This window comes from Bubalus bubalis, chromosome 20, assembly GCF_019923935.1.
Source record: "Bubalus bubalis isolate 160015118507 breed Murrah chromosome 20, NDDB_SH_1, whole genome shotgun sequence".
NCBI lineage: Eukaryota > Metazoa > Chordata > Mammalia > Artiodactyla > Bovidae > Bubalus > Bubalus bubalis.
The window spans coordinates 21,271,995-21,295,668 of record NC_059176.1 but is presented as its reverse complement, the minus strand read 5'-3'; the positions used below and the strand labels follow the sequence as shown (position 1 = coordinate 21,295,668).

The following is a 23,674-nucleotide window of genomic DNA, read 5'->3' as shown; positions in this document are numbered from 1 at the left end:
TCTACAAGTCTTGAAAAGGCCTTCTCTACTACAAGATCATAAAACCTCATATTGTCTCTAGCACCTCATGGTTTTATTGTTTTAAATGTAAACCTTTGTCTTCCCCTCCCCCTATAGAAAAAAGAAAATTCAATATTCCCATACTGTTTCTCGTATAACCTAACTTTTGCCTCACCTCTACCAAGACAGGCTTAATTTTTGGCTACAAGTGGTGGCACTAATGGTAAAGAATCTGCTTGCCAATGCAGGAAACACAAGAGATGCAGGTTCTGTCCGTGGATTGGGAAGATCTGCTGGAGAAGGAAATGGCACCCAAGTCCAATATTCTTGACTGGAGAATTCTATAGACAGAGGAGCCTGGCGGGCCACAGTCCATGGGGTCGCAAAGAGTCAGACACAACTGAGCACACACACACAACAAAATACACAAAAGAGAGACTGAACAATACAAGGAATTTATTATAAAAGAAAAAGTCCAAAGGTATAGCAGTTCCAGGATTGATTAGTTCAAGAGCACAATTCAAGTGCTTTCTATCTGCACCTGCCATCCTCATATGATAGCTTTCATCTCCATGCTTGTCCTTTCATGATCATCAGATGAAAGAAGAGATACGAGATACACTAGATGAGCACTGACCTCAACCCACAGAAGCTTATGGGCCCATGAATACTGGTGTGACTATCGCTTCATCCACCCTCCTGCCCTTGGGGAAGACTAAAAGTAAGGGGAAAAAATACAGATGTTAGAATCTTCACCAGCACTTCCACATATGGAGAGAGACACGGAAAGTCAAAACTGTTAACAGGAGTAAGTATAACAATTCCTTCCTCAAATACCTATTATTCTTTGGCTCTGGAGTCACTGATTTCACATCTGTATCCCACTTTATCTAGATCTATATTTTACTTTATTACATTAATGGAGCTTTCAAGAACTGAATTATATGAAAGTAAAATAAAGTTTTAAAGCAATTTAGGCAGTTAAATATGATATATCACACACAACACACAATATATATAATGAAATCCTTATACATGCATAAAAACTTAATAGAAATAAATTATAAGCAATAATATAATAAAGTTTAAAATTTAGTGTACTATTTGCTTTTTTAATAACTAAAACTCATAAACCAAAATTTGTTCATTTTTACACAAATATCTGGTTGGTGCATACTTTTCTTTATACTAATTTACCAAACCCTGAGTTTTGCTTCTCCATTTCTGGTTAGATATGTATCACTCTTAAGCAAATAAAAATGTTTAAATAAGGGTCCTGCATTGGTATTTAGTTATTTGAAATTAGGTTTTCATTCTGAATAGTTTCAGTGAAATGTATGTTATAGTAGAATGTCTCTACCTGCTTTAAGGTCTGTCTTGAATTGATAAAATACAACCTTCCTCCTGCTTAAGAGTGCATCTTTCATTATACAAGTTAGCAAATAGCTTATATCAGTACAAATGTCCAACAATGTAATTAAATCATTGCCATCTGAAATACTTTATACAGGAGTAATTTATCTCTTTACACTAGTAAAGCCTTGCATTTCAGTAGGTTCTTACAGCTTCTGTATCATCACTTGAAATTTACCTAAAAAGGAAAACATGAAAATCATTTTGATTTCAGGTAAAAGGTAAACATGTCTAAACATCCGTTTTCTGCTCTATTTAATAAGTTGTTTCAATCAAGAAACTTGCTATATCAAATGACTTTTCACACTTTGATAAAGTCAGTTTCATTTTTATCATGATGCTCTGGTTTGGGAATGAGTGCCTTTGTTTCTCTGATTTCTGTATTTTAGGTATTTCATTGCTAATTACTATGAATAGAAAGGAAATAGAGTGATGCTCAAGCCAATTTTATTCTTGGTTAGTAGCTGTGGTGAAGAGATTTTTGAAAAGGAGTTTAGTGATAAAAGACTGCTGCTGCTGCTAAGTCGCTTCAGTAGTGTCTGACTCTGTGTGACCCCATAGACAGCAGCCCACAAGGCTCCTCCGTCCCTGGGATTCTCCAGGCAAGAATACTGGAGTGGGTTGCCATTTCCTTCTCCAGATAAAAGACTAGTTGGCTTTATCTAACGTTATATAATAGATGTATTTGAGAAAATTTTTAAAAATCTTCAAAATTATAAGGAAATTTGCTATCTTAAAATTTTCCTTTAAAAATTAAGAGTCACCCTTTAATTGTCGTATAAATTGACATTTCCTTAGCACATTTTCTTAAATCATTGTCTATTATGAATTTAAAAATCATTGACTATAAATATAAGTATGCTACATATTACTACATTGTGTTAAAACTGACAAGAGTAAAATGAAACGGTTTTAGCATTTTAAATGTCCTCTAAGTAACAAAAACAAGAAACAAAGAACACCAGACGTGATAAATAATGGCTAAAAATGTTTGTTAAGAAATGTGAAGTCAACTTACAGGCAGGCATTGAAGATACTTCAGCTGTTACAATACTTTTTATCCCTAAGTTTGATAAGCCACCTCTGATTAAGCCACATGTAAATGCTAAATACTAAAAGGAACAAAAGTGTAAAAAGTATTAAGGATTTACTAAGACAGTAAAGGTATTGATAAATACGACATTTAGTTAAACCTTGATGTTAATAAGTCACTTATTTGGAAAAGCTGTATAATAATTTTTCAAATTATTAAAAATTCTTATTATTAGATTTCCCAGCTCCTTGGCAACTAAACACGGACACATGACTTAAGCTCAGTCAACTCACTGGTCTAGTCCATGACCCTGACTCTACAGTGAGTGACAAAAACAAGCTGGAAACAGGTTAGAATTAGTTCTAGAGACAGCAAAGGTGGCTTGTGTCTACCATCAGTGCTGCCTGAAGGATGCTAACTAGGCTCCTTGTGGAGTGATCTGGCTGCTTTAACTTCCCATGGTGCCTTTTTTTCCTCTTTAATTTTGGCCACACCATGTTGCATGGGTTGTGGGATCACAGTTCCCTGACCAGGGACTGAACCTGGGCCACAGCAAATCCTAACTACTAAATCACCAGGATATTCCCCTAACCATGGTTCTTGCCTGTTTTCTGAGCCTTCCCATCAATTCTGTAAGCTAACTAATATGATTCCATTCAATCAAGATTGGTTTCTGCTTTCCACAACCAAGAATCTTGACTTGTTCAAGACTTATAGCCTGCCACAACAAAGACTTATCCAGTTTAAAGGATCAAAGTGCCAATGTTGACAAACTCTGCTAAGGAAACAAGGAAATAGGACTAAGCCATAGCAGAGACAGCACAAAAATGAGAACCCAAAATCAAACAGTCCAAGGTATTTTATCATCTACATTTTTGTATTGCATGATATTCAATAATATGTATGAATAATACAGAAATTATTTTATAATATACATAAATGGGTACTGATAGGTAATCAGATATGAAATCATGAAATTATAAACTGGGAGAGAACTTAGAGATTGTGTATAATATACTGTTACAATCAATTTTATTAATAAGGAAACTAAGGTCAAGAGGGGAGCTATAAGTTGTGGAGTTAGCTTAAAATCTAGATTTATTTGGTCCCAAGTTCATCCTCTTCCCACTATACTAAACTGCCTTTGTGTTAGATAATTTAGGTGTGGACAAATTTTACAGATAAAAAGCAGCTTTTACATACTGCCCAATGTATTTTAATCATTTCAAAGGAACCTTTATATTAAAACTTGTCAGCTTTTCTGTAATACATCTGGCCTATTTATTTATTCCTACTTGAGACTGAAAAAAAATACATGAAACCCTGAAATGCAGTTATACTTAATACAAAACATATATTCTTAGAAACAAATATTAACTATATTAAAATTTTTTTAAATTTACTGATGGAGATTGTAAATATGAACTCCGAGGTGAATAATTTTGTATAGGTAATACCAGTTTTTTAAGCTTGAGTATCTTTTCTGATGTATCCATACTATATTTGAGAATCTTATCATTAATCTACATTTTTAATGGCATTTAAACTACAGTGTTTCTTGAATTGGTCATCATAAGCCTACTTAGTTACAAGTTAATATAAACTATTTCAATATGATAAATATCTTTCTATTTCATAGAGAAGTATTTAGACAAAAGGAACAATTTAAAAACATTTTGAATTCAAGTCTGTTATTAGCATTATACTTTTCCCAACATTTCTACTTGTTTCATAATAAAAAACCAATCTTTTATTCTATTAAATACCTTTGATGCATGTTCTAAATATTGTTTTCCTGCAGACATTTGAGTAAGTAGGCGAAATTTGTTGTCCTGAAGTACATAGATGCCCTGTCCCAAAAATAGAAAAACATCCAAAGTCAATGTAATCTGTACTCTTCCCTTCAAAACAATTTAAGAATTTTTAAAAGTTATTAAAACTCTCCCTTCCATTGGTCAAATTTTCTTTATACAAAGAAGTGTTGCAGTGTTCAAGTTGAAGAGTTGTTCATCATTTATAACACTAATATTTACTGAATACTTTAAAGATACTAAAGATATAAAGATACATAAAACAGTTCCTATCCTTAAAGAATTCAGTCTCGTGTGAAAGAATCAAAAATACATTCTAGGTGAAATTAGCAGCTATATCTAATTAACTCATACCTTGAAAGCCAATAATTAGAGTCACTTTTCCCCCTAAGCATTTCAAGTACTTCTAGGCTAAGGCTGATGTTATTTGAAAAAATGAATTCTACTGGTTGCTAAGAGATAACATTATTTTCATTTTTTATACTTCAGTAAATGCCAAATATATTCTAAATATCTCCTAGAATTTACAAAATAAGTCAATTTTTGCATAATCTCTCAGGCAGCCTATTAACTTTTATATTAACAAAATATTTTAAGAATAAAAAATACAATGGCAACTGAACAGGCAAGAATTACAATGAGACTTCAGGAATTACTTGAAAGACAGAAATGTGATATATCTGTGGTTCTGCATATTATCACCACTAAGTAATAATAATGAAAGAACCAAGCCCTAAAACTGTTATCATTCTGATATTTGCTATTTTTTAAAACTTAAAATTTTATTGAGAGAAAGGGACAGCTGTCATATAGATAACTGCCCTTGTCTTTATTCACTATACCCTATTAGAGAAAAAAAGTGATGATGTATTAATAACATAGAAACATTCCTAAGTTGCTGAGAAATTAAGTTTTATATAACAAGTAAATCACTAAAATAGGACATTTATATTAAGATAAAGGACTTTAAAAAATAGACCTTAATTTATCTAAATACCTGATGATTTGTCCTTAGATTGTCGATTTGTTTCTTGAATACTGTAGTCCAAAAATCTTTACAAATGAACTTCATGATATCTAACTCATCCTTGAACCTTGCAGTATCTTTTGTAAACCTAAAAAGATCAACTAGAAGTAATACAGTACTTTTCATCCAGAGAAAGCAGGAGGGGCAAATTATTCACTAATTTGCAAATGCCACAATAGCACTGAACATTTACTAACAGTCATAAAGTGATAAGCACCAAGCAAAGTAGTTCCCATTTCAGTGAATTCACATTCTGTTATATAATGATGGGCTAAAATTAGTCTAACAGTAAGCAATTTTAGGTACAGCTGACATTTTTTTTAAAAAAGCTGAGCATGATCATGGTACTGTTATAATTTGAAAGAAAGAGTGGTCGCTCAGTCGTGTCCGACTCCTTGCGACCCATGGACTGTTGCTTGCCAGGCTCCTCTGTCCATGGGATTTTCCAGGTAAGAATACTGGAGTGGGTTGCCATTTCCTTCTCCAGGAGATCTTCCCAATCCAGGGATCGAACCCAGGTCTCCTGCATTGCAGGTGGATTCTTTACCACCTGAGCCATGAAGGAAGATCAGGAAAATATAAGAGTTCAGTTATTTCAGATAGGGAGAAAAGAATACTATAAGAAATTGATCTGTAAGTTTGAAGATGATCACATGCATAAACAGAGACTAAGGTACGCATTTAAACCATATTCCATTTAGGATAAAGAACCTACTAGCTTAAGTAGGAAATGCAACAAGATTTTAGTTGTTTCAGCACTCCAAAGTTTTGAGGAAAAAAATTTAAAACAAATACATATTTTCTTCAAATTTTGAAACATGAAAGTTGGATAACTGAGTTAAAATAGCATCAGACCTAAAAAGAAATTTCAATCTGTGAATAAAGAACAGAGAATAAATAAAATTTAGGAATTAAAATGAAAGTTCTCAAGTTTTATGCAATCTTTTGAAATGGATCATCTTTGTTCATAACCTACCTGGAAGAAAATTTTCAAATCCATACTGCTCACCTTTCTATCAATCCTTGTCCCACTCGAAACCCCATGTTTTCCAGTTTAGTTATACAGCGTCCATTTTCCTATTTAAAAAAATAATAGTTTTGAATAATTTTAGAATGCCAGAATGTAAATATTTCACTGAAACATTGTGAGAAAAAGTGAATTACAGGTCATATTTGAGTTTTCTTAATCATTTTCATAAAGCAATAAGATAAACAGAGAACTGTTACTACTTTTCAGAAATGCCAAAGCCTCTTCCCAGTTACTCTTCCTGCTTTCCCTGGCTTTTTCCATTTTCAACTATTCTTTCCGTTATAAAACTGAAGTCAAGGTATCGCTTTTGACTTTTTTCTGTCATTCCCTTTGTGCTGTCACTAAGTTCTAAGTTCTGCTTCAAAATGTCTCTTAGAGTCATCCAAGCTTTCCATTTCCCAGTGTATCTTAGGTGGTGACCCCACCATCCTATTTCTGGAATCATGCAATTGCCTCACTCTTCCTTTGACAATCTCATCCACTCTTAAGGCTTTAAATACCACCCATGTCAAAGACTCTCAAAATTCTCTGGACGACCTACAAAGCCCTATACAATCCAGACTCCTGTGCCTCTCTAACCCCACCTCCTCTTCTTCATTCACTCCATCCAGCTTCACTGATTTCCTTGCTGTCCTTAAACATGCCAGGCAGGCTCCAGGCAGCTCTCCATCTAGATACTCACGTGACCACCTCACTGGCTTTAGGTCTTCACTCACATGTCATCATCTCAATGAGGCTAATTTCAGTCTTTTAAAACTATAGTATCATTCCACTTCAGAAACTACCTAATGATTCTCAAAGTGTGTCCCAAGACTAGCAACATCAGCATCACATGGGAACTTGCAAAAATTGCAAATTCTGTAACCCCACCCCCAATTCAGTGAATCAGAAACTGTAGGTATGGGTCAGTAACCTGTGTTTTAAGAAGCCCTCCAAAAGTGATTCTGATGCTCTAATTTCTCTGCTTAATTTGTCTCCAAGAACTTCTTTCACCATTTAACCTAATATACATTTTACTAATTTTATACTGTTCGTATTCCTCTATCCCCACCTACTAGAATACAGCAACAAGAGGGCAAGAAATTTTATATATTTTAAAGCCTTTGTCTTCCATTAACACCACAAGCCTCATTATCTGCTGAACTTTCTTCTAAGTACTCCACTAACAGGGCTGACTGCTGCTGCTGCTGCTAAGTCGCTTCAGTCGTGTCTGACTCTGTGCGACCCCATAGACGGAAGCCCACCAGGCTCCCCTGTCCCTGGGATTCTCCAGGCAAGAACACTGGAGTGGGTTGCCATTTCCTTCTCCAATGCATGAAAGTGAAAAGTGAAAAAGAAGTCGCTTAGTTGTGTCCGACTCTTAGCGACCCCGTGGACTACAGCCTACCAGGCTCCTCCATCCATGGGATTTTCCAAGCAAGAGTACTGGAGTGGATTGCCATAACTACTAAATCTTTATTTCTAGTACAGATTTTAGCAGACACAATCATCTAGCGGTCCCACTGTGTGCATGCTCAGTTGTGTCCAACTCTTTGCGACCCCGTTGACTGTTGCCCATCAGGCTCCTCTGTCTGGGATTCTCCAGGCAAGAATACTGGAGTGGGTTGCCATGCCTAACTCCAGGGGATCTTCCCAACCCAGAGATCGAACCCATGTCTCCTGCGTCTCCTGGGTTGCAGGTGGATTCTTTACCACTAGCGCCACCTGGGAAGCCCCAAGGTCCCAAAGGCCCCTTAAATACGGCATGTTCAAAATGATATTATCTTAGCATCCTCAGCTTGCTCTGCCTCCAAAATTCTTTAACCTCATTAATGGCACCACTATCTATCTAGTTACTACAACCAGACAACTTCCATTTCCTTCACCTCTGTGCTGCCAAGCCTACACACACATTGCAGTCCTGTGGAGCCTGTCACGTACATGCTTTTCCAAATCCATCTTCTGTCTCCTGACTGCTTAAATTAGCTCTTAACCTTTCTCTCCTGGTCTTCAGTTAGGGCCTTCCAACTGATCTCCTTGTCTCTAGTTTTTTCTTCTTTGATTTATTTTCTGTATTTATGCTATAGACTTTCTAAAAACCAAATTGTGTTGTTTCTCCATTGGACCATACAGCACCACTCTGTTAATTTCCACACCCGTTTCCAAACATGCTCAGGCAGAATGACCTGTAAATCATGATGCTCTTTGTGAAACAATCTACTCTTTGTAGAATCACCCAGGAATATATTGATAAGCAGGAAATACGCTTATATGCAGACATTCTCAAATCTTAACTATGAATCATATGAACTTGAATTAAGCCCAAGGAAAACCTTCTGATGTTGCTACTTGCTCATTTACTTTGGCATCTATGAGTGCTCACTACTAAGTATCAAATTTTTAAGAAAAACTTAGGAATATTTTATCCATTAGTGTAAAAAAAAATGATTCCCAATAAATTGCTAAATGTCCAGTTATTCAATTATTAGATTTAATACCTCTTCGGCACAGTTGGAAAATTATTGATTTGAAGTGTGAGAATATTAGTCTTTTCCTTGATATCACTTAAATTTATGACTTCATGTCTAAAAAGATATATAAAGACCATCTCTGGATGATAGAATTATGTCTTTTGTTTACATTTTTTTATTATGAAAAATTTGAAGCACACTCAGAGACTTAACAAACCCTCATACACCGAGATGCCAGTATGGATTCTAATCATCAAGGCTACTACATAACTTTTTAAAAATCCTTTTTGCTTTTTGCACTTACAGTTTTTTCCCCACCATACACAAACTGCAATAGGAAAAGAAAGTTATTTTTAATGATTCAAAACTTTTGGATTTCCTTTCTCTTATAGGACTAGCACATCTCTCAAAATTATCAGTCACGATTAGAACAACCGTTTTGTTTTATTTTGGCTAACCCATTGAGCGGGGGAAAGGGATTTTTAAAAAAGGTTTTCCTGGGCAAGAGCTGAAAGAGGGAAAGAAAGTAGAAGAGAGCAGAATGAAGCAAGCTGATGCATATGTGGTGGGGCAGGGAGCAGGGATTTTATGATAAAAGAGTAAAAGAGGTGTGTTACTAATTATTCTCTGGGGAAAAGGATTTAAGGAAAGCTAAGTCCCTTGGACTGCAAGGAGATCCAACCAGTCCATTCTGAAGGAGATCAGCCCTGGGATTTCTTTGGAAGGAATGATGCTAAAGCTGAAACTCCAGTACTTTGGCCACCTCATGGGAAGAGTTGACTCATTGGAAAAGACTCTGATGCTGGGAGGGATTGGGGGCAGGAGGAGAAGGGGCCGACAGAGGACGAGATGGCTGGATGGCATCACTGACTCGATGGACGTGAGTCTGAGTGAACTCCGGGAGTTGGTGATAGACAGGGAGGCCTGGCTTGCTGCGATCCATGGGGTCGCAAAGAGTCGGACACAATTGAGCGAATGAACTGAACTGAACTGAACTCTACACAAACACAAATGTCTGCCATTAAGCACTACTACTACTGCTACTGCTACTGCTACTGCTAAGTCGCTTCAGTCGTGTCCGACTCTGTGCGACCCCATAGATGGCAGCCCACCAGGCTCCCCATCCCTGGGATTCTCCAGGCAAGAACACTGGAGTGGGTTGCCATTTCCTTCTCCAATGCATGAAGGTGAAAAGTGAAAGTGAAGTAGCTCAGTCCTGTCTGACTCTGAGTGACCCCATGGACTGCAGCCTACTGGGCTCCTCCGTCCACAGGATTTTCCAGGCAAGAGTACTGGAGTGGGGTGCCATCGCCTTCTCCAGCCATTAAGCACTAGCACTTAGCAAAGATGCTAAACATTAACTACTGGTTGTTAAAGTCAAAAGTGTGTAATTTGGAAAAAATCTCTTATTACTGATGGAACTGAATAATAGACTTTGTGGGATTCCCTGGTGGTTCTGTGGTTAGGACTCACTGCCGAGGGCGTGAGTTCAGTCTGGGAACTAAGATCCTGCATGCTGCAAGCTGTGGCCCCCCCAAAAAAATAAAGGGATAAAATTTGCTTTATTTCCAATACTCTTCCTGATGTCTTCCTATTAATATCTCTAATGCATAATTAATACCAAAGACTGAATGTATCTCCCCAAAATTTGTTTGTTGAAATCCTAACCCCCAGATGGTATTAGAAGGTAGGGGCCTTGGGAAATGATTCTGTCTTGAGGGTGGAGCCCTCAAGAAAAACATTAGTGCCTGTATAAAAGATACCCCAGAGAGCTAGCTAGTCCCTTTCCACCATGTGAGCAGACAGCCAAAACACATCTATCTATAAACCAGGAGGAGGCTTTCACCAGACACTGAATTTTCTGGTGCCTTGACTGTACTTCCCAGCCTTCAGAACTGTGAGAAATGAATTTCTGTATAAATCACTTTGGCATCTTTGTTACAGCCCCCTAAAACAGATAGTATCCTGCTTATAGTTCACAAACTGACAGTACCTCTTCCTGGATGTCCTAAGGTGCCACAAATTCAACCAGTCCAAAACAATTCAGTATCTTCACCTCTTCTTTATTCCTTCTCCATCCAACCCAGCGGCTCAAGCTAAACACCTGGGGATAATTTTCAATTCTCATTCCTATACCTAATCAACTCTTAAGAGATTCGGCCTCCTATCTCTCAAACCGCTCTCTCCTCTTCTCTTTATCCAGATCTTCATCATCTCCTGCCTGGACTCCTATAATAATGGAGCTTCTCACTACAAAAGGTTCCCTCTCCAGTCCAAAGAATACTTTAATCTTTCTGAAATGCAAATGGACTGTGTCATTCTTTTTAAAAATCATCCACTGAGAAGGTCCATATTTTTAATCATACAAGGTTCTTTCTAGCTTCAGCTTTCAACAGTTTTCACTCTCCACCTATTCAATCTAGACACAGTGAATACTCATATTCACTCATAAATATGTAGGTGTATTATAATACTCATAAATATGTAGGCATATTTAACTACTCTATACCTTTCATTCCACTATGACTTTTCCTTTGCCTAGGATGCTTGTCCTGCCCTTACTTTCTACCCCTCTTTATCAACAGCATTATAAAAACTAGAGCTTCTGACCTGAGCATGACTTTAGAATACTTTATATATGAAATCCTACAACTCCATTATTTCATACCACCCAATACTGTTAATTATTCATTGAACCCACATTCCCCAATGACTGTAAGGCAGGGACTTCATCTTATTAATATAAGTGTCAGGCCCACAATACACTTAACATATTTTCTAAATGAATCAGTTAGTGATTAGAAGTAACTTTCAGAAGAATGGGGCCATTGTTTCCTTCTTCATTACTATATCCTCAGCGTCCAGCTCTGACATATAAAGCACACTAAATTTTTTACATTGTGTTTCCTAATCATAGTAACACATGCAAAGTTTCCTTTGCTTCGACCTCAAATCTCATTAACCTTCTTTCTCTGAGTTTCCTGGAGTGTTAGAGAGGGTTAGGGATGTGGAGGGAGGGACAGGATTCTCTGGCTAGGAGAGGTCTGTCCAGTGGACAACTGGGAACTGCTGGAAGTGACACTGGAATTAAGTAGGGGTGCCAAAATCAGCAGTTAACTCTGCAGCAAAGCAGGGCAGGGACAACACATGGAAGGGACGAAACTAAGAAAATCTGTGGCCTGCCAGACACAGATACGGGACTGGACAAAAAAGTATCATAGAGTAGAAGACACAAAGAGACAAGAATGCAAGACTGAAGACAGCTGACAGGTTCTAAGGCTTAGGATACCTGAAGGTGGACCAATTTGTCTACACTTCTGGAGGAGACGCGTGGCATGCGATAGGACAGGGGTTGAAGGAAAGAACTGAGTGGAAACAAGGAGTGTCAGGGCGTGTGGCAGCACTCACCACCTCCCCCTGCTCCGCGGACTTGTACACTCCAGACACCATCTCGTTATGCAGAAGCAAAAACAACGCCTCGTCCGCCATTTCCTGTTTATTTTTCCAAGCTCGGGGTTTCGGCTCCCGTTTGGGTCCCGCTTAGGGATTCTGGATAGCGCCCCAAATGCTTGGACAGCTACGCGGCTGGCTCAGTCCGCGGCCGGGCCCAGTCCGCGGCCGGGCCCTCGTTGCTAGGAGACCAGGAATCCCCGCAGCTTCCTGAAGGTTGGTAATGGAGCGAGTCTGGTCCCGGGGCGACCTCACCCCAGGGCCACTCAGCCCTACGGCTGAACGGGAGAGTCTGACAGCAACGGGAACCAAACCCAGCCCGTGCAGACCCGTTCCGGCCCCTAGGCGGGGAGGTGAAAAAACAACATCCGGTCCCCTCTACCCCGGCATTCCGCCAGCTCTATGGTCACAGAGTTCCTTGCCCGGGGTGAACCGCTGGCGCCGATAGGAGGAAGGATTTCTCGTGTGCTAAATGGCGAAGTTGCTAAGATAAGAGAAGGGCTCCCGCAGCCATCTCTGTTAATTTGTTTTGTTAGAACTGACAACAATGTCTAATAGCTTCATTAAAAGCTTCCACTTCTGTTATATGTTCCTAAATATGAAAAGTTGTAAGGAGTGAATAAATCATGTTTTCAGGCTATAAATTTTAGATTGGTGATGGACAGGGAAGCCTGACGTGCTGCAGTGCATGCAGAGTCGGACACGACTGAGGACTGAACTGAACTGATACATTTTAGGTATACTGAGAAATTATCCCAAACTGGAGTGGGTTGCCATTTCCTTCTCCAGGGGATCTTTCCGACGCAGGAATTGAACCCGGGTCTCCCGCATTGTAGGCAGACGCTTTACCATCTGAGCCACCAGGGAAGTCCAGGTGTAAGATTTAGAGCCATTTTGGCCGCCAGGAAGTTTACTGGGAGTAAGGGACAAAGTGGATGGAGTAAGGAAAGAACAGGGAAATTTTAATCAGAAAATGCAAATAAAAGACTTCAGAAATGCGACGTCACTGTGGGATGGAGTTCATATAAGAATCTATGGTGGATGTGGGACAACCGCTGCAGACGTGCAAATACAAATGTTAGACCATATGCACATTTTAAATTTGGCAAACTTTGGCTTAAACATGTTGCTGCGCCTATGATTAGTTCTTTTCTTAGCAACTTAAGAGATTTTTTGCCCAATGAATTCATTGCTTCCCTCAAAAGTAACGCTGAGTTTCTCAAATTGTTAACCTTTCAACTCTTCATATCCTTTAATAAAATTTAAGACCATGTACCATAATTGGAATTGAGGTGGGTTTGTTTTTAAACATGTCCCTTCTAACGTTTCAATCGGTTTTTTCAACCACCACAAAAGCATATGTTTCAACAAACCCTTTGAAAATAGACTAATTTTGAAGAGTATTTTGTAATCTTAATCTTGATTTTTCCAGCACTAAAATTTCCCATTTGTGAAATCAGGTCCTTTATGTCCAATTGTATTCTCCCTCGTCACCACCAGCAAGGTCAAAGATTAGGCAAAAATTTGGTGTCTTACTAAGGTCGATTTTTCAAACCACAATAACGGTGTCTTCAGATATTTTGGAGACTAGAGGGGAAACTAATACTTATCGAGCATTACTGAATGTTGGACGTGGCATTCTACTGATTAACCCCCGTAAATGAGAGTTAAATTTCCCCAGGATGTTAGTAATAGATTCTAAGGAAGTAGGACTAGATCCTACCTTTTTGGCTGACTCTAAAAGCATCTTCCCATGGAAACACTGTTACACTTTGTGGCACTATTACCACACTCAGGTTCCAAGTACTGCCTACTACACAGGATTGTGATAAGGATCAATGAGACCAAGCATGCTCACAATCAGTTCAGTTCAGTTCAATTGCTCAGTCGTGTCCAACTCTTTGTGACCCCATGGATTGCAACATACCAGGCCTCCCTGTCCATCACCAACTCAAGGAGTTTACTCAAACTCATGTCCATCGAGTTGGTGAAGCCATCCAACCATCTCCTCTGCCTTCAATCTTTCCCAGCATCCGGGTCTTTTCAAATGGGTCAGTTCTTTGCATCAGGTGGCCATAGTATTGGAGTTTCAGCTTCAGCATCAGTCCTTCCAATGAATATTCAGGACTGATTTCCTTTAGGATGGACTGGTTGGGTCTCCTTGTTGTCCAAGGGACTCACAAGAGTCTTCTCCAACACCACAGTTCAAAAGCATCAATTCTTTGAGGCTCAGCTTTCTTTATAGTCCAACTCTCAAATCCATACGTGACTACTGGAAAAACTGTAGCTTTCACTAGGTGGACCTTTGTTGGGAAAGTAGTGTCTCTGCTTTTTAATAAGCTGTCTAGGTTGGTCGTAACTTTTCTTCCAAGGAGCAACTGTCTTTTAATTTCATGGCTGCAGTCACCATCTGCAGTGATTGCTCACAATCAGAACCATGTAATTTTTTTTTTCCATACCACAGCTGCAAGCAGAATTTTAGTTCTCCAAACAGGGATCAAACCTGAGCCCCCTGCAGTGGAAGTTTAGGAGTCTTAACCACTGCACCACCAAAGAAGTCCCAGAATCATTTAGTTATTTATCAAGACTCATCCTTCTTGGCTTCCCAGGTGGTGCTAGTGGTAAAGAACCTACCGGCCAATGCAGGAGATCCCTGGATCAGGAAGACTCCCTGGAGGAGGGAACGGCAATCCACTCCAGTATTCTTGCCTAGAGATTCCCATGGACAGAGGGGCTTGAGGCTATAGGCCATAGAGTTGCAAAGGCATGACTGAGCACACACGCATCCTTTTTACCCAGCTTTACATTTTCTTTTTTTGTATCGCACTTAACCCATTTCTACCACGTTTTACAACTTACTTATGCTTTTATCTGTCTCCTCATTCTTCCCATTGCCAAACTCCTTGTGGGCAGATACTGTATTGTACAGTGACTATCCAAGTGCCTGGCACACAGTAGGCATTTCATAAATATCTTTTGAATGCATAAGTACCGGAAGCATCTTTGCTTCCTGAGAAGCCTACAAACTTCGTGGAAGCAGAAACCACAGCTATCTTGCTCCAGGATTTTTCCAGAGTCCAGATTAACAGATCAAGAACTTTTAAGGATTGTATGAATTTAATAGTAACTCGGATTAAATACTGATGGCCCGCTAAGCTTAGTGCAAGGATGCCTGGCTAACGAATGAAGGATGAGAACACAAAGATTATCCATAACATTGTTCTTCAGAACCCATTTTAAACCAACCAGCTGCAGCCTAGCTGTAGAGGCTAATACCCGTTATCGTCGCTCTTTTTTTTTTTTTTTTTTTTTTTTAGTACAGCCCTGCACATGATCTGATCATTTTTTTTGTAGTACAGTCTGGCACTAGTCTGATCATAGGATGATTCTGGGCCGGCGTGACCTAAGGACAGTTACAGTATCTCCAGACTCAATTTCCTTATCAGTAATAACAAGCCTGAATAACAAGTTTATTCAAGCCTTTGGCTCGTGGGGGATAATGCACGTAAAGTGTTTCACAGAGTACAAAATAATTGTTAGCTACTAGGAGGAATGACTTTTCCTCTTCCTTCACTCGCGCCCCTCCGCTCTTTTAAGGTTTAACCTAATCAAGAGAAGTCTGCGCCCCGCCCACCGCCTCTCTGGGCATGCGTACCAACGGAATGGCCGCACCCTGTCCTAATCAAATAATTTACCGGGGGAATACGGGAAAATAGGCTCGCCTGAACCCTACTCTGAGGGGATCAGGTAGTAAAACGATAAGAGGCACGTCATCTACAGGTTAAAAGGTCCAGGAAGACCCTGCTCTCCTCACCAGAAGAGCTGGGCCGCGAACCCACGTCTCCGAGGACCCAGATACTTAAACCCGCCCCGGCTCTGCGCTAGAAGCGGAGCCCAGCCACCCGCAGCTAATTGGGGAGGGAGGGGACCCCTGCCTCACTTTTCATTGGCCCAGAGTCACAAAGGCCGGCAGTTTCTCCCCCTTCCGGTTGCTGAGTGGTTGAGGCCAAAATACAACTCCTTTTGCCATTGGCTGAGCCCACCTGTCAGTCTTCTGGCGTCTTGCGGCGCGACACAGGCAGGCGCGGCCTATAGAGCAGTCTCGAAGCCTGCTGCAGGGAGAAGATGGCGGTCGCAGTGAGAACTTTGCAGGAGCAGCTAGAAAAGGCCAAAGAGAGCCTAAAGAATGTGGATGAGAATATTCGCAAGCTCACCGGGCGGGATCCGAATGACGTGAGGTAAGGAGTGGATGGGAAATTCTGGCTCCCAGAGGCGGCCGTGAAGCCGGGGTGAATTGGGGGCGGGGAGGGCGGTCAGCCCTGAGAAGACTGGAACATCGAGGCCTGTTCCCGGGCAGCCGTGGGACCCTGTCCTCGCTGAGGTGGGAATTTCCAAGGCCTTCAGCGTTAAGTCCTGGGTCTTGGGTGCGTGAGGAAGGAGAGCGGAGCCTGAGTGCGCTGGGATGGCCTCCCGTCCTGTGGGAAGGCCGGGACTGCCGATTCCCGCCCTCGGCCCCGCAGGCCCGGAACTGCAGCACAAAGCCTTCCTCCTTCCGGGCCACCCGATTCAGGGCTGGCCCTGGGACCCTCCGGGGACGCGGTCCGCCTCCTCCCCCTCCGGCTCTTGCCCACGTGCAACTTTCTTTGGGTTGGTGAAATTTGAACCTGACTCAGGCCTGTTAACGTGTAGTGATGTTGAGATAAACACAATTTTGTGAAACTGGTCTTGGGAAAACGAGGAAGTTAGTAAAGTGCTTCTTGCCGTGTTTCAAACACGTGGGTTTGAAACCGTCATCTTAGAATATTTCTGTTTATTTTCTCTTGATGGTGAACCGCACCCGTTGAAGTGTTCGGTGCCGTTAGAAACGATTGTTGGACTGATGTGTAAATTATTTTGTAGGCCCATCCAAGCCAGGTTGCTCGCCCTTTCTGGTCCTGGTGGAGGTAGAGGACGTGGTAGTTTATTGCTGAGGTAAGAGTTCCTTAAAATGTAATCCATTGGTACTGTACTAAATGAATCGGTTTCAGCAAATTTCGTGCTAGAGCCAGTGTTAAGAAAAGTTTCGTTTGTTTGAAGCTGTGATTAGCTGTAGTTTTCTGTATAGTTATTTTCATTTACATTTACAGCTAGAGATTGAAGAATATAGTAACTGTATCAGTTATGTGCAAACTTAATTTATTCTCATAGATCTAAAAGAAATGCTATAAAAACATCCATCTTGAAGTAAATGCCCATTTGAGGTTCCTTTATTTGGAAGAGGAGTTTTTAATAACAGCATTAAATTATCTCCTTAAATAGAAATAACCATTTTTCTTAATTTTCATATGCTTTATGTTGGACATTTGTATTGCAGGCGTGGATTCTCAGATAGTGGAGGAGGACCCCCAGCCAAACAGAGAGACCTTGAAGGGGCAGTCAGTAGGTATGTTGGAGGACAAGATTCTGGAAGCATACTTTATTTTATGAGGTAGAATATAAATATTTAATATTGTTGAATTGAGTTGTATTAGAATTGAGTAGTATATCACTTACTCTGAGTCTTTTCACTTGGTATTTGACTGAACTGAGACAGCCAGTATCCCTCAAAACTCAGTTCTTCATGGCAGTAACAGAAATCTTAGCACATGGAGAAGGAAATGGCAACCCATTCCAGTACTCTTGCCTGGAAAAGTCCATGGACAGAGGAGCTTGGCAGGCTGCAGTCCATGGGGTTACATGACTGAGCAAGCATGCACGATAGAGATTGGAGGGAGATGGGTTGGTAGCAATAAACTGGTAGAATTAAAAAAAGAAAGCACAGTAAAGGTCAGGAGAAAGATAAGATGGAGGAGATAGTCAGTTTGTGTTACTTTCCTGTCTTACACTACAAAAGCTTAACTGGGTTGAGAGCTATAAGAGATCAAAGTTTGAATTGGCCTTTTTAAATTCCCTTTCCTATGTCAGGCTGGGAGGGGAGCGTCGGACTCGACGAGAATCACGCCAAGAAAGCGACCCAGAGGATGATGATGTTAAGAAGGTAATTGAGATTAAAAGAACTTCATAGAGGGTGAATATAGTATTTTCACCTTACTACATTTAGTAGAGTACTACCCGTATGTTAGTTAAATTACTGAGATTTCTTTTCTCCTGCAGCCAGCTTTGCAGTCTTCAGTTGTAGCTACCTCCAAAGAGCGCACTCGGAGAGACCTTATCCAGGATCAAAATATGGATGAAAAGGGAAAGCAAAGGTATCTTAAGTATCTTTCTGGAGGAAAACAACTCTTGTTAAATAATGAAATTTTAAGAAAATTTTAGGAATTGTTCAAGTGTCTACTGTGCTTCTTTTAGGACATGGCAGGCTTAAATGAAGTAGAACCTTTTGAAATTGGATTTTATTTTTCTTTAGGAACCGGCGAATATTTGGCTTGTTGATGGGCACCCTTCAGAAATTTAAACAAGAATCCACTGTTGCTACTGAAAGGGTATTTATGCAGTTTTTCTTTTGCTTCCTTTATTAAGCTGTCAGAGTAGTTGATTATGTGTTAAATGTTTTAAAAAATCTTAAGATTTAATTGCAAGATTAATAAAGTGAACTGATATTTCCTGAGGGAAAAAGATTTAATTGCCAGCCTAAAATGAAGCTAAGAAAAAACTTAAAACTTTCTCAAGTTGTTATTAACTGGTTCTTTCTGAGGTGCTGTTAAGTAACTTAGTGAACTTTTCTTTGTTGTTCAGTGAGCCTAATTTGACTCAGGAGAACCTGGATTCGGGTTTCAGCTCTATAGCAGTCTCATTTTCAGGACTTGGGCAAAGTCTCTCCATTTCTTCAGGCCTTACAGTACTTTCTTTCAAACAGCAAGTTGAACTTGTTAATCATTGTAATTTATTAAGTAATTATAATTTCTAAAACACACTCAGGTACTCTAGAAGCAGAAGTATAAATTATATTCCCTGCTCTCCAGAGTTTATTTGTCCTATTTGTGGAAGTTTTTATTTTACTAAAGCTACAAAATTGTGTCTTTGGAGTTGAACACCAAGTTACTGCTTCTGAGGGGAGACGGGAGATAGCATTTCAGTTATAGGAAGTTAATAAAGTTTTATTTCAGAGAGAGTGAACTAGTTGTCTGTTCTAGGATATCACTTGTCTCCAGTTTTTTGCTTTGGAAAGAGTAACTGAAAATAACCTATAAAACAGTACTCTTCTCTTTCAGGTGAACTTTTAGGTTAAGTTTTTTTCATATATTGTGTTGGAATGGAATGCTAACTGATATTACAGCTAGCAGCTTTAAAATTTATATTTTTTACATGAAAAGGCTTCAGTCCCCATTTCCTGAAAGGGAAACTGCAGTCTGCTTCAGATGCCAAGTTTGAATTCGCTGGTGTCCTGAATTACAGATGTGACACATGTTTGTAGACATCAGTAAAATTGCAGTGTTTCACATCAGGATGCATAATAAGCTTTTAAAGGTTATTGTTTATCCTTAGCAAAAGAGACGCCAGGAAATTGAACAAAAACTTGAAGTGCAGGCAGAAGAAGAAAGAAAACAGGTTGAAAATGAGAGGAGAGAACTGTTTGAAGAGAGACGTGCTAAACAGACAGAACTGCGGCTTTTGGAACAGAAGGTTGAGCTTGCGCAGCTGGTGAGTATATTTTGGAATTCTAAAATTGGTAATCCTTCATGTTGACAAAAGCACTGACCTTTTACCTTTTCTTTAGCAAGAAGAATGGAATGAGCATAATGCCAAGATAATTAAATATATCAGAACTAAAACAAAGCCCCATTTGTTCTATATTCCTGGAAGAATGTGTCCTGCTACCCAAAAATTAATAGAGGAGTCTCAGAGAAAAATGAATGGTAAGTGTAAAGAAGAGGTCCCTTGAAATTTCCTTAATGGGTAACACACTCATACATACATACATACTTATTTCATGTAGCAATTGGAATTCGTTAATGTTTTAGAAAGATATTAAGGTGCTAATGTGTTTGGAGTATAGGATCATTTGTTTCATGACAGATATTAGATACAGGAAACTTAACATATTAGGTGGTGCTTAATGCATGTTTGTTTCTAAAGCATTTGTGTGAGCTGACTTTTTTTGCTTGATACTGTTAGTAGCCAGGTTCAAATGCTGATGAATCAAGAAAAAGGTGAAGATTGTTGTAGTCTATACAGGAAGTATATACATGGAAGGGTAGATACCACTAAGATTATGATTAGCTCATTTGTCTCTTTTTGGGATCAGAAAAATTAATTCATCATATGATACCATGAAACTGATTGTTTAAAAGAAGTTTTCTTCTTTTTTCATTTAGTCTGCAGTAAAATAGCAAAAGATTGTCCTGTTTTTCCATCAGTTAGATAATGTGTAGTTTTGTCTGCTACTGATTTCTTAAAGTGTTTAGGTTTCCAGTGTGCTTTTGTCATCTTGTATCAGTTTGGAATTACTTACTTGACATAATCAGTTTTGTTATCTCTTTGCAAAAAAGACATTTAGATAAAACTCCAGTGACATTTTGTGACCAGATGTCAAATTGTGACTTTGAATTTTTTAAATCTTAGTAAATTTTACACATGTAAATTTTTATTCTTTAGCTTTATTTGAAGGTAGACGCATCGAATTTGCAGAACAAATAAATAAAATGGAGGCTAGGCCTAGAAGACAATCAATGAAGGAGAAAGAGCATCAGGTGGTGGTGCGTAATGAAGAACAGAAGTCGGAACAAGAAGAGGGTAAGGTGGCTCAGCGAGAGGAAGAGTTGGAGGAGACAGGTAATCAGCACAATGATGTAGAAATAGAGGAAGCAGGAGAGGACGAGGAAAAGGAAATTGGTATAGTTCATAGTGATGCAGAGAAGGAACAGGAGGAGGAGGAACAAAAACAGGAAATGGAAGTAAAGATGGAGGAGGAAACTGAGGTAAGGGAAAGTGAAAAGCAGCAGGATAGTCAGCCTGAAGAAGTTATGGATGTGCTAGAGATGGTTGAGAGTGTCAAAAATGTAATTGCTGAGCAGGAGGTAATGGAAATCAATCAAGTTGAAAGCATAGAACCTTCAGAAAATGAAACTAGCAAAGAATTGGAGCCAGAAATGGAATTTGAAGTTGAGCCAGATAAAGAATGTAAATCTGTTTCTCCTGCAAAAGAGAATGCTAGTACTCTAGAAATGGAAAATGAGCCTGAGGAAAAAGAAGAAAAAGAATCTGAGCCCCAACCTGAGCCTATGGCTCAACCTCAGTCCCTGCCTCAGCCCCAGCCCCAATCTCAATCCCAGTCTCAGCCCCAACAAGTACTCCAGCCCCCACCTCTCTCTCAGCCTGAGACTTTGCCATTAGCTGTTTCTCAGCCACCACCTCAGGTTATTCAGGAGCAAGGGCATTTACCACCTGAGAGGAAGGAGTTTCTTGTAGAATCTATAAAACTCACGGAGGTGACAGAGCCAGTCCTGACGGTACATTCAGAGAGCAAGAACAAAACCAAAACTAGGAGCAGAAGTAGAGGTCGGGCTAGAAATAAAACAAGCAAGAGTAGAAGTCGAAGCAGTAGCAGTAGTAGTTCTAGTAGCAGTTCAACCAGTAGCAGCAGTGGAAGCAGTTCCAGCAGTGGCAGTAGCAGTAGTCGAAGTAGTTCCAGTAGCAGCTCCAGTACAAGTGGCAGCAGCAGTAGAGACAGTAGCAGCAGCACGACTAGCAGTAGTGAGAGTAGAAGTCGGAGTAGGGGCCGGGGGCATAACAGAGATAGGAAGCACAGAAGGAGCGTGGATCGGAAGCGAAGGGATGCTTCAGGACTAGAAAGAAGTCACAAGTCTGCAAAAGGAGGTAGTAGTAGAGATGCAAAAGGATCAAAGGATAAGAATTCCCGGTCTGACAGAAAGAGGTCTATATCAGAGAGTAGTCGATCAGGCAAAAGATCTTCAAGAAGTGAAAGAGACCGAAAATCAGACAGGAAAGACAAGAGGCGTTAATGGAAGAAGCCAGGCTTCCTTAGCCTATTCTTTGCAGCAGAAGATTTCTTGATGAGTTAAAAGGATTACCTTTCCTTGTAAGGAGAATGCTGCCTTAAGAATTGCATGTTGTAAAAATTTTTTTGGAAAATACAGACTGTTTGTTTACCAGACACTCTTGTACTTTTGCATAATTTTGTAAGAGTTATTTATCAAAATTATGTGAGGTTCCAAAATATGTAAAAACAATAATAATAAAAAAAGATTAACATCCCTTGTCATCTTTTTTAAATATCCTATACTCTTCAGTAAGAATCTGTATATTTTAATAGGTAAATCTTTAAGTCTGTTCCCTTCTGTATCATACATTGCTTTTGTAGAAATAAATGTGCATTTGTTTCATTAGCTTTGGGATGTCCTCGTTGACGCTTGTATAATAAATACCCTCTTGATACCATTTTCAGCTTTTATCACTAGATACTAAACATGATTAGAATGTTTTTGAAGATTTCATCACTTTTATTTGCCTTAGACAATTATTTTTAGTTGTCAAAGTCAGATCTTTCCAGCTTTGATGGGAACATAGTTTGTTCTCCTTCAAAATCACTTAGCACATTTTTCTAATCTCCCTTATTGTTTTGATCTAAGCATTTCCCCATTTTTTCCTGTTTTCTCGTATTTAAACCATATATTTGGTAGATAAAACAGTATGACTGGCATTTTCTTTATGATTATGGCAGCATCTTTGTCTCCATGGTTGCTTCTGTGATACAGCATATACATCTGTTAAAGAAAATAATCACTTTCTAGGGGAAGGAGGTAGAAAAGTATTTTCTAAACTTGGGTTTTAAGTTTGTGGTCTTGTCTTAACTTTTGTGTTGGCCCTATCTGAAACATGCCAATATGTGTTTTCAAGAATTTTTGTTTTAAGTATTTGTGTGAAAGTTTACAAAATGAAGGAACTTCATCTACACTTGAATCTGTAAGCAAGATAACACGCAAGTGGTACCAAATGATTATTTGTTGTTTTATAAATTTGTATGAATTTGGAGTATCTGTTGCCCATTACTATACATGTGCAAATAAATGTGGCTTAGACTTGTGTGACTGCTTAAGACTAGTACTTGTATTAACTTTTTGATGGTTTATACAAGAGAGCACTTAAATTGCAGATGGTCTTTTTTTGAGTTCATAATTTTTTGTCGTGACTGTAGCTTTAGGCTTAATTTTGAATATTCATTATGCCTTCTCTTGACAAGAAAACGGTAAGAGTTAAAATGTCAACACATTTCCAGCATTATATAAATGTTAGTTAATGTGGTAAAAGAAAGATCTCTTTAAAAAATCCTTTCTTGGAGCAATTATTAAATAGTAAACGTGTAGATCTTCTCAAGCTGCAAAGCTAGATACCTGCATCCCTGGGCCAGTTGCTTCTAACCAAGAGTCACTTTACCTAGGAATTGTAATGCTTTTCAGCATTACAGTATAAGCTTTATTTTCTTGTGTGCCATTATGGGGATAAGGTTGGTAAACACTTAAA

At 39.2% G+C, this 23,674-nt stretch overlaps 2 protein-coding genes across 4 annotated transcripts; one reads left to right on the top strand and one right to left on the bottom strand.

Annotated features, from left to right (window-relative positions):
* Positions 1–436: 436 nt before the first annotated feature.
* TRAPPC6B (trafficking protein particle complex subunit 6B) lies at positions 437–12,580 on the bottom strand. 2 transcript variants are annotated; one of them, XM_006053768.4, is made up of 6 exons: positions 12,173–12,580; positions 6,294–6,361; positions 5,255–5,372; positions 4,213–4,296; positions 2,432–2,525; positions 437–1,591 (listed from the first exon to the last, which is right to left on the bottom strand). In XM_006053768.4, exons 1-6 carry the CDS (start codon positions 12,251–12,253, stop codon positions 1,560–1,562), a joined length of 477 nt encoding a protein of 158 aa, XP_006053830.1. In that variant the 5' UTR covers positions 12,254–12,580; the 3' UTR covers positions 437–1,559. The 2 variants fall into 2 exon arrangements, with proteins under 2 accessions (XP_006053830.1, XP_006053831.1); XM_006053769.4 differs by lacking the exon at positions 12,173–12,580 and adding an exon at positions 12,054–12,116.
* Positions 12,581–16,170: 3,590 nt separating this feature from the next.
* On the top strand, positions 16,171–23,249 carry PNN (pinin, desmosome associated protein). 2 transcript variants are annotated; one of them, XM_006053767.4, is made up of 9 exons: positions 16,171–16,452; positions 17,114–17,185; positions 17,568–17,636; positions 18,158–18,230; positions 18,347–18,441; positions 18,600–18,675; positions 19,679–19,834; positions 19,911–20,049; positions 20,789–23,249. In XM_006053767.4, the coding sequence occupies exons 1-9, from the start codon at positions 16,340–16,342 to the stop codon at positions 22,153–22,155; spliced, it is 2,160 nt and encodes a 719-aa protein (XP_006053829.1). In that variant the 5' UTR covers positions 16,171–16,339; the 3' UTR covers positions 22,156–23,249. The 2 variants fall into 2 exon arrangements, with proteins under 2 accessions (XP_006053829.1, XP_025127360.1); XM_025271575.3 differs by lacking the exons at positions 16,171–16,452; positions 17,114–17,185; positions 17,568–17,636 and having other exon boundaries at positions 18,207–18,260.
* Positions 23,250–23,674: the final 425 nt, after the last annotated feature.